This window comes from Carya illinoinensis, chromosome 9 (genome assembly GCF_018687715.1).
Source record: "Carya illinoinensis cultivar Pawnee chromosome 9, C.illinoinensisPawnee_v1, whole genome shotgun sequence".
Lineage (NCBI taxonomy): Eukaryota > Viridiplantae > Streptophyta > Magnoliopsida > Fagales > Juglandaceae > Carya > Carya illinoinensis.
In genome coordinates, this window is record NC_056760.1 from 37,335,478 (window position 1) to 37,346,834 (window position 11,357).

General features: G+C 38.2%; 1 protein-coding gene across 3 annotated transcripts; it reads right to left on the reverse strand.

The window, feature by feature from the left end:
• Positions 1-9,276: 9,276 nt before the first annotated feature.
• LOC122275191 lies at positions 9,277-10,551 on the reverse strand. Of its 3 annotated transcripts, none has more exons than XM_043084168.1 (3): positions 10,263-10,551; positions 10,066-10,189; positions 9,277-9,968 (listed from the first exon to the last, which is right to left on the reverse strand). In XM_043084168.1, the coding sequence occupies exons 1-3, from the start codon at positions 10,293-10,295 to the stop codon at positions 9,793-9,795; spliced, it is 333 nt and encodes a 110-aa protein (XP_042940102.1). In that variant the 5' UTR covers positions 10,296-10,551; the 3' UTR covers positions 9,277-9,792. The 3 variants fall into 3 exon arrangements, with proteins under 3 accessions (XP_042940102.1, XP_042940103.1, XP_042940104.1); XM_043084169.1 differs by having other exon boundaries at positions 10,066-10,180; positions 10,263-10,550; XM_043084170.1 differs by having other exon boundaries at positions 10,066-10,171; positions 10,263-10,547.
• Positions 10,552-11,357: the final 806 nt, after the last annotated feature.

Below are 11,357 nucleotides of genomic sequence, written 5' to 3' on the forward strand. Positions count from 1 at the left end.
CAAAAATTGTACAAAATCAGACCAAACTGGACCGGTTATACCCCTAGTGGTGATATGCATTCCTACTCCCCCTCCAACTTGGCAAGAGGAGTCATAGATGAACACTTGCCGAGACTTCATGTGAGGTGTGTACTTGACCCCTTTCTGGTGGCTCAAGCTCGAAGAGATCACTTCTTGTGGCTTATTTGGCTTCACCTTCTTAAACACCCGAGGGGAGGACCACGCGTTCCCCACCAGCCCTGGATTTTAGTTCCTGCACTTAGCACTCTCATGCCAAAACCTGTTCTCCTCAGATTTCTCTCACTCCCTGAGAGGTCAGGAACTTCATCTTCAAGTGGTAGGTGGACTTCACTACCCTTAGGCTGTTGAGGGTTGGCCAACCAATTATGGCATTGTAAGACGATGAGGCCTTTACCACCAAGAATTCGACCATGAAAGAGGTCGTGTACAAGGCACTACCTGCCAAGCTAGAATGGGAGTCATCCGGGTGAAGGCTTCCCAGTAGAGGATGTTTATCGAGCTTCCATTGTCGACAATGATTCTTCTTGTAGTGAAGTTGGTGACCAACAAGGTCACCATGAAGGCATCATCATACGGGTAAACGAGCCAATTCTCGTTGCCTTCTCCAAAGGAGATTATGGGGGCTATTTACCTTCTTTTGTATTTAGTAGTGAGGTACTCAGCTAAGTACACTTCTTGGTATTGAGCCTTCTTGGCGTGAGCTTTCCACTTGGACGAGGTCGCCCCTCCCCCAGTGAATCCTCCTACGATGGTCCTCATTTCTCCCAGTGGGGTCCTTCCTTACATGGCGACTAGGGTGGCCACTTGAGGGCCCTCACGTAGGGCTTTCTTCCATCCTTGGCCTATCGCCCCTTTCGTCACTCCTTTCCCAATATCTCCTTCTCCTTCTTCCTTCCTCCTTGCAAAGAAAGGCAATCTTCGGTATTGTCGATGTGGACTAATGGTAGGTGCAATAGTGGTGGTTGGCTCTCTTGTGTCCATTATCTTGGGCGAGCTGGTGGTCGTCCTTTTAGATGGCGAGCCCCGATCGATCAAATCCCAGGCCCTTTGTAGGGCCTTCTTCCCTCATGCTATTGCGCAATCCTCTCTTTGCCTTTTCGTGAGCCTTGCCTTTGACTGGGGCCTTCCCTTTCTTGTCCGCACGCTTCAGCTCCTTCCTCCTTGGCTCGGTTAGGGCGCAGAGCTTGTCCTCAGCATTGATGAAATTGTCGACTTGATCCATAAACTCTCGTAATGTGGCGGGAGTCCTCATTTCCAGCTCTGCCATGAACTAGGACTGAGATCGTACTCCTCCTAAGAACACTGTTAGATTTATCATCTCATCCTAGTCATCCGTCATCATGCACTCATTGTTGAACCTGGACAAGTACGCTTTCAGGTTCTTGTCATCTCCTTAGTTGATGGTAAGGAAATACACCACAAGGCGCCTTCTTCTCCTGCTTGCCATGAACTGCATGAGGAACGAGTGGGGTAGTTCCCCAAAGTTGTCTATGGACCCAAGTGTTAGGGATTCAAGCCACACTCTCACCAGCCCCTTCAAGGTTAGTGAGAAAGCTCTGCTGGCCACATCCCTTGGGAAGCCGTGCATGGTCATGTAAGCCGTGAAGATTTCCAGGTGCTCGAGGGGGTCCTTGCTCCCGTCATACATCTCCATGAGGGGGACCCAAAACTTTGGTGGTAAGGGCATGGTCATCACCTCCTCGTTGTAGGGCAAGCCCGTTCTGATGATCTGTTGGTCTATTGATGATGATGTGCTTATCTTCCTTGCCATTTTCTCATACTTTCTTTTGAGGTTACGCAGCTTGTTCTACATGCTCTTCCTTTCTTTCTCCATGTCACCTTCTCCTCCACTGTTCCTGGAACCAACATACTCGCTATTGTTGGGTTCTACATCATTCTCTGGCTCGTTAGTGGTTCTCTTCTTTTCAGAGGGTCTCCACCTCAGTAGTCAGCCTTCCTACCAACTATTCCATTGCCACAAGTCTTGCTTTCATGTTTATCGAAGTTGCTTCTTCTTGTCCTCGAGCCGTCTGAGAACGGGTTGTTGCAGCCATACAAAGTACACGTGAAGTCTATGCAAATCTCACAGATGGTGCCACTGTTAATGTCGTGTTTCGTACATCTTTGGACCAGACTCTAGCAACTCGGATATTTGATCTTGGGCCTGCACACTCAAGGAAAAACACAAAGAATCAAGAGCCTTGGTGAAGGTCGGGGAGTCTTTGATGCTTAAGTCAGTATCACCTTAGTAGTTCATGTGAGAGAGTAAAAGAATCAGAGAGAGTTTTTTGTACCTGAGGATTGATTGGCTTGTATACTAGGTTTCGGGAGTCAACCGCCCATACCCTGTGTTAGGGACTCACATCACTTCAGCTATTCCCTTGGTCAGAACCCTTTAATGCAACGTGGCTTATTGGGGTGGCGCAATAAATGCAGCATGGATTCCTATCCCATTTGCGCTGCTGCAAGCGCCCTCCGTCATATCCTCCTTATTTGCCAGTCCGGCCGGCCCGGCTCCCTATATTTGGTCCTACATTTTTTACCTTCAGCAGGAGGAGAAGAATCCCCTTACAATCATACTGGGGGCCTAGCTCCTGGCAGGGTTGTTGCCTACTGCCTCAATGACCATGTTGCCACATTAAATGTTGGCATGTTCTTCTTCTTGTCTCCAGCCACCTTTATTGCTAGTGGTTGTCCTTGTACTTTTAATGCAGTGTGACCTCCTATAGGGTGTGTGGGCAGTGGTACGTGTGGATGGTTCTGACAATCCTTTCCTTTCTGACGTGAAGCCTGTGGGTTAGGCCTAACTCCTCTCTAGTTACTTACGTAGAGGTAGGCCCTGCAGGCATTAAAGGGGGAGGGGACCTTGGCTTCTAAGGTTAGGGACTCACCCAGCCTGACAAGGGAAAACTCCCTTACCAACAACTATATAATTTTTTGTTGGTTCTATTAATAATATCCAATAATCATCCTTTTTTCATTTTGTTGATTTTAAATGTATAAATTGTATACATTTTTTAGTTTATGGATTTAAATTGATTCTAAGAATTTATTTCAATTGTATAATTTTATATATTTTTTAGTTTATGGATTTAAATTGATTGTATTGATTTATTCAAATTGTATAAATTGTATTTAAGTTTTGTTTTTAGTTTTTTTTTTCAACCAAAACTGAAATAGCAGCCCATTGGGCCTTGGGTAAACTCCAATTAGAGTTCTGACTTTTGACTTCCTATTCCAACTCCAATTGAAGCTTCAGAGTTGGACTCCACTTCTGGTTGGAGTCAAAGTTTGAAGTCGAGGCCCAGCCCTAACCCCAATAAAGGGGTGCCAACTTCATTCAAGAGGGAGACAAATTACTTGTCTTGGCATGGTTAAATACTAGTGTAGATGTAATCCAAGAGATCGATCAAAAATACGCTCAACTTTGGGAGAAATGTTTTTTATATATCAATCAATATAAGTGAAATACAATGGATCGAACTATTGGATCTTTAATACATTGGTGGTTAGCGATCCAAATGACGACCAATTAGATTCTGTGTGAAGCTAGATTAAGTCGAATGCTTAAATCAAGTGGCATGACTAAGCAAGACAAAGTATATCCATCCACTAGTTTCAAGCTCTTGTGCGTACCGTTTTATTAAAATTTTGATAAATAAACACTAATTATTGTCTATTTGTTTGTATTTTGAAAGTTTGACAAAGTAAAACTTATGTACCAATCAATGGAAAAAATCCAATTTCCATTCGAGCATTATTGGCACCTATTGAAGGACTAACCAAAATGGATTCAGTATTGCTCCAAGGATGGTCCAAAGCAAATATCCACAATGTCGCCAACCCCAACTTGTATCTTTGTTGCTCTAGATTTAGTAAATGATGCCGATGAGGAGCATGTTCTTAACAATGATGTTGTTAAATTGGATAGGCCAATGGGAAGGAAAGTGGAGAGGGGGGGGGGGGGGGGAACTCAAGGCCCCAACTAGGCCATTTGAGGACATTGTCGAGATCTTCAAGATAAAGTATACTCTTCTTGAGCATTCACATGTTCAAGAGAAAGAGTTTTTCCATCTTAGAAAATGCATTACGATCGAGAAATAGAGGAGCATAAAATATGGTAGGAGAACGAGAGGTTAAAATTGGAAGCAGACTTACTTGAATTTGCCCAATTTAAAGCGGAGAGGGAGTGATTAGAAAGAAAGATGCCGATTATGTTGATGAATGTCACTGCCTTACTCGAAATACAACACACATATTTACAGCAACATTAAATGAAAATTATTGCAAAACATAATGCAAATAACTAATGACAATTGTTTTGTGACAATTTTGTGTAACTGATTTAATCATCCTAACAATTTCACCAAAGGCAAGCATTAATTAATATGTATCTCCTTAACTTCTTTTATTTCACTAAGTGTTAGATTTGAGAACATCTAGTGTGATTTTGGACAATGTATAACCTAATAAAAATATGGTAAACTTGGTTTTAGATGGAAATATGGTAAACATATAATACAGATATTAATTTGAAAGTATTAGCCCAAATCTTGTTGTGATAACTTTTATCCATGAAGTAATATCTTATATAGAAATCTTGAGTCCAAATTTACAACAAATATTAAACTAATTGGCTAATTTTCTAAATCTTGAAGTATAATTGTCATTGATGCTCAAATAGGTCCGATTGGAGCTGATGATGAGCTGAACTGTCTCTAATTTGATGATGACATTAAATGAACTACATAAGTTCTGTTGTAGGATTGCACGACAATTTAGGAGGATTATCATCAACTTGTTCATACTCGAAGTCGAGAACCTAATTATCATCTCGCTCATATTCGATCATCATATTATGTAGAATTACTCATGCTTTCATAATATTTTTTAAATTACTAATTTTAAACATTCAAGCTGGTCCACGAACGATTGCAGAATGTTGTTGAAGCCATGGTCCCCAAATGCACACTCTATATCCTTTCTTGATGATTCCTATGTTGCTGCAAAATATTTCTTCTTCTTCACAAGCTTGTTCTGTTGTGGAGATGAGATTGTCTTCACAATTGTTGACCATTTTGGATAAATATCATTGGCAAGGTAATTCTCCATAGTATAATTATTACCATTAATTGAGTAATTGATTGGAGGATCATGCCCTTGGGCGAGCTTAGTGAAACTAAAAAATCTCTCTAGCACGTTGATATGATTTTGAGAACAGGGTAATCCAAAAAAGACATGTAATATCCAAAGATCATATTATGACATCGATTCTAATATAATAATTGTTTCACAACTATGACTGGAGTACATACATTTCCACGTAAACGGGTAAATTTTTTCACTTCCAATGTATGCAATCAAAGCAATCTAGTGTCCTTGTGAATCCATGTTATTCACCAACAATGACAAATCGAGTAATATCATTGGCATTTAGAGATTTTAAATACTCATTAGACAAAACTTTTATGACCACTTCCACAAACTTTTAGAAGCTCTACATTGTGATGCTTTCTTCAATTCATATGTATTCACCTCTGAAATCAACAGTTACTCCATACGCAAGATTATAAATGCCATGGTTATCTTTTACAAAAAAGATAGATCAAGTCTTCTAGTATTATATCTTTTTTGGATGAATTAGAGCTCGTAAACTTCTACCTTGTGTTGATTATGAAGAAAAAGAGAGTAATTCATATGAAATCTCTTTTGAAATAGATTCAATGGATATATTGGTGATCTTGCAAAATAGTCACGAAATAGCAGTTGCCCTTGGTATATGATCATGCCTAATGACTTACGATGTTGCCGAGTATCGCCACGAGTAGATGTTGATTTTCCATCTTCTTTGGGAACCATCTCCAACTCATATTCAGAATCTAAGTGAATAAGCAATTTGCAAAAGAAAGAACGAGCCATTTAAAGAAAAAAGTGAATAATGAGGTAGGAATGGAAATTTTCTCTTAATCTCAAATGAAATTTAGGTTGCTTTGAATGTCAATGTAAGAATAAGTGCTCTTTTTTATATATCAAAATATTACTATTTGAAAATATGACTCGTAGGAAAATGAAAAAATATTATCGTTAGAAGAATGACAAAAAATATTATTGTTGAAATTTAACCCTTATGAAATATTACTATTGGAGAAGGTGAATTTTGACATAAAAAAATTAAATTATCCTAAAAAAAATAATTCCCTTGAAATTATTATCGTACTCGCAAAAAAATAATTGAAATTTTTGTTTAAAATATTGGTTAGAGAGTAACAATTCAAAAAAGAAGAAAAAATATAAAGAGGAAATAGTTAAAATTGTAAAAGAAAATAAGGGAGAAAAGTAATAGTTAAAGAGTATAAAAATATTATTTTAATAAAATAGATAAATGATAAGAAGTGAGCAAGGGTTGTTCATGCGGGCCGGATAAAATCCGGCCTGGCCCGGAATCCCGTTATTCCGGTTTCGGTTTTCGGCCCGGGTCAAATCTGGACCCAAAAAAAAAAAAAACCCTAATTCTACCCCGCCCCCCCCATTTCAGATCGTTTTCTCTCTCGCCGAACCCGTCTCCTATCTCTCTCGCGCCGAACCCTAGCTACAAAACTGTAGCCCACGCCGCCGTGATGAGGATCCGCAAGAACGCGAAGCTCTCACCCCTCTGGTTCTCCCACCCTTTCGCTCCCGAGGCTCTCCAGACGCACGTGTGCCAGCTCAACCAGTGGCCCTGGGATGCGATTTCCTTCGCTCAAGACTCCCAACAGGTCAGTCCCCCAAACTTTCTCCTCTCGGTAAGCCTCTCTCTCTCTCTCTCTCTCTCTCTCTCTCTCTCTCTCTCTCTCTCTCTCTCTCTCTCTCTCCATCTTTGAGCATTTCGGTAAGCCTAGTTTCTGAAATCTGGCTTTTTTATTTTTTATTTTTTTTAACATGAGTCGTTTTCCACTACTCTGCCCAGATCTAGGAAGAACTCCTTTAGTCAGTTTGTTTATGGGTTAGATCCTCGTGCCGTCGTCTTCATCCCTGGGTATGTTTTCCTCTCTCTATTTCTTTTGTTCTGTTTGTTGATTTTGCTTTTTTTTTTCTTTTTGTGCATTGGGTATTAGAGTATATTTTATATAGATCTATGTTGATTTGGGTTTTAGAATATATCTTATATTGAGTTTGGGTTTTAGAATATATTATAATTAAATTTCGTGGGAATACATATACTTTGATAGCAATTTTCCTCCCCCGCTCTCACCTGATTTGGTGGTCGTGACTGATAAATTGGTTAGCAGCTCTACTACACCAAACTCATTCTAGCAATTGAGATTTCGTAATCTTTAGTTGCTTAAACTCTAAAAGTTGACGGTAAAAGTAATTAGGGTGTCAATGAGTGGGTCAATGTTTCGTTATCTGCACTATTGGTTGGTTTTGTTTTGTCTTAATATGAGATATAGGTGAAGGAATTGCAGATGCTTGTTGGGCAATATGTAAATGGTAAATGCAGCTGTGAACAACGAACTTTTTAACTCATTTTGGTGTGTATTAATTTAATGACATGCTTTGATAATATGCTTCAATATGAGACTTGGGAAGTTTACATGGTTTGGCTTTATGGCTAGGAAAGAGATTAAAACTTGTTTTCGTGAATCTTTCAACCCCATTTAAAATTTCTCTGTAGTCCTTTTGTGTCTGCCTAGCAGTCAAATGATCAATTGGAAAGATTTGGATGGTTCTCTTAATCTTTCTTTCCATTTTGTTTTTGGTAACAGACACAGGTCTTAAGGAAGACAACATGATCCAAGTCGTGCAGGCAAGGAAGGACATATATACTCAGTACTCTGGGAAGTGGTTCAGGTTTAGGTTGTCTCGTGTGCATTTGCTGGAATAATGTGGTTGAACTTTGGGCCATTTGAATAAAGTCCACTCATTGCTTCCAAAAATGGGGATTAATTACAAAGTTGCAAGCCACTTAGAATTCAGATGTTGACCTTTTAATCTTCAGGATGGTCTAGGCAAATCAGTTCAAACAATGTAATATATAGTGGATTTTTTTTAGATTAATTAGTTGTTTATAGCTGATATGTATGTAGTAATTATAATTGGTTGATATTTTATCATCATAGACAATGATATGAAAAATATAAGCTTTTATATAACAAAAAGCTTTTGCATTTCAACAATAGTTCTTGAAAAAATTGCAATAAATTGTGGATTTTTTATAAAAAAATTTTCAACATAAAAAAATTAAGAACAGAATGATTTCAGTTATAAAAAAAAAATCGGTTTTGATCCGGAACCCGAATTTCCGGTTTGTAAAAACTCAGATTAATCCAGATTTCAGACCGGGTCATAACCCAGATATAATTGGGCCGGAACCCGGTCCGGATATTGAATCCGGGTTCCGGGCCGGGTATACCCGAATACCCGGTCCAAAACCCGGTTGAACACCCCTACAAGTGAGATAATGATGCTTTTGAAAGATAAATAATTAAAATAAAAAATATGATTTTTGATTTTTTTTATTTATTTATTATTATTTTTTTTTTATAAGTTTGAACATCCGAACGTGGATGAGATGCTCCATTTGGAATCGTGTACCATGGGACAGAAGCAGAGCAACTTCATGGCCTCAATTTGTGCCATGCATGCATACCGGCACACATGACTTAACATCGAAGAGTTTTGTTATTTATAAATCTCATATACTATATTTCTTATTATTTTTTTATTTTTTAAATTTTTTTTGAATTTATTTATTTTTAAACTAATTCAATTTATTTATTTATTATTTATATACCAAATATTTGATAAAAGAAAAAAAATTAAAAAAATAGATAATGTGTAGTGTATGTACTTATATTTAAAAATTTTCAACACGAAAAATCCACCTCTACGCGATGGAATAGTGGACAGCTCGGCATACCTTGAATTCTTTGGAAGGTTATAGATTATTCTTGTCGTTGAAAAACTAATGTTATTTTGAGCTTATGTTTAGGTTGCTATTTATTTGGCTTGTATATTTTATACCTAGAATTATAAGAAAAAAATCGAGTAAATTTTAGTTAAAAAATAATTATTTTCAAGACTTATTTTTAGCGTATAATCTAAAAATAATACTACTCTGCCATCAAGTATTTTTGTTGAGCATGTCTTATAGGTAAAAATATTTTAAAAAAATAAAAAAATATATCAATATATTAATATTATTTTCTTAATTATTAAATAAAAAATTAATAATAAAAAATTAAAATATATAAACAATTAAAATAAAAAGGTAAATTCATGGATAAACTAACATTTTTCATGTCTAAAAGCACATAAATGAAACGAAATTACCATGGCTGTAAAGAAAAGAGAGGAGGAAAGGCATCAGCAAAACGGCCGCATGAAGCCCACATTTAGCGGCAAGCCTTTTGGTGAAAAAACAATAAAAGAGAAATTAATGACGTGACATGGTGAAATTACAATTTTAGTACTGCTCGAACACGCACGCGTCCAAATTAACACGACCCGTGTACTAAACGTGTCGGGAATCCATGCGAATCCCCCGGCCACACAAATTCCTCACGCTTCCCAACCACCTTTGACCTGTTTTTTTCTTTCTTGCAAGACACCGAATATACGACGACGTATCTTTCGGCATATTTAACTCTTCCCTTGTCTCCCTCTCTCTCCAGCTTTCACCTTATTCTACCTATAATACCCCCTATGTTGCCAAGCCAATTACGTAAATAACACAAGCTGAGCCTGGCCCGTCCTCTAACGTTGTTTATAGGAATTAATGATACTGCAAGACTAGTAGGGGGTATGATCAGTTTTGGAAGCAGCATCAGAAACAGAGAGCACCCTCTGAATCCCTTCCCTTGTCTCCATTTCAGAAGCTTCCTTACTCACCTTCACCATCTGATCTTCTCTGCTCTTGCTGTATGCCTCAAAGAACTCCTTGTTCTCCTTCTCCAACTCCTTCCACACTGCTAGCAAAACAGAAAATACAAATATTTTGGTGTTAACTGTATCAGGCTTTCACATATTTGGTGCGTCTTTCAGAGATTGGAAGGTGTGACTGACCTGTGGAAGTAATGATGGGTTTGATATTTGCATGCTTGGAGAGGGCTTCCATGCACTCTTCCATGCTCATCTTGAATACAATACACTCCTCTATCAGGTGGTGCACCTGCAACATCTTCCAAAACTATGGATCATGATCATGGTTTTGCATGAAACATCAGGGATCTTATGCCACTAAGGATCAAACATAAACTCACCATCCGGATATACGAAGCTGATTCGTCTTCCATATTAATATATATATGAGGAGATATAGAAAACTAAAGTGGATTTGGAGAATCGCCAAAATGGAAAGCAAAAAGATTAATTTCTTCTAGCAAAAGAATTAGAAGAGGGATGAAAAGAACAGCATAGAAAGCTAGCAATGATATGACACCAAAAAGGGTGGAAAACAGAGGGATGAGGGAGGAGCATATGATAAATGTTGACACAAATATATAAGCTTGAATATATATACAAGGAGGGGGGAGAGAGAGGGATTTGTAAATTTTTAAAAGAGGGGATGAACAAAATATAAAGTGCTGGCAATTTGATATGATATCCTTGGTATGGTGGGGTCGGAATTCCCACGTGGGCGGGGGTCGATGATTGGTGGAGAGGGGATTAGAGGGGATTCTACAAGCTGCAATTGTTTGTCTCTTACGTGGCCACTAGGACATAATCCACGTGACATGTAGGGCCATCTCCTATATTTTTTTACTTGTCCAAACGGCACTGCTGTGCTGACAACACATGAGGCCCACAACTCGGTCCTCGTTAAATCTACAGGCACTGCCCCGTGAAAACTTCGTGCCGTCCTCGTTTTCCCTTCACTTTTCATTTTGGCGTATCGGTTTCCGAGGTTAATTGTGCACGATCATTCCCCCAAGGCAAGGCAGTCCTTTTCTCGAGGTGTTTTTCTTTTCTGTTTTTAACAATTTTTATTCCTATGCTTTTTAATTATTTTAAATAAAATTTAAGATGTATAAAATTAAATTTCTTATATTCGTTAGAGCTATACAAAAATCAGCTGGACTAACTGTCTTTGACACAAACCGATCATCAGATTTAAGAATCGGCTAAAACTAATGAAGAACCAGTTTGCAGGTGAGAGGATTTGAAGAAAAATCAATGTCGGTGTTTCGACACCGGTTTGAACCCTTAAAAAACCGTTGAATCGGCTTATCATTTTTTTTAATACATGTATATTAAACGGCGTCGTTTTACTTAAATGAAAGAAATGTAATTATTTTTCCAATTGGAAGTAAAAAAAAAAACATTTTGAATTAGATTCCATTAACCCTCATTCTTCT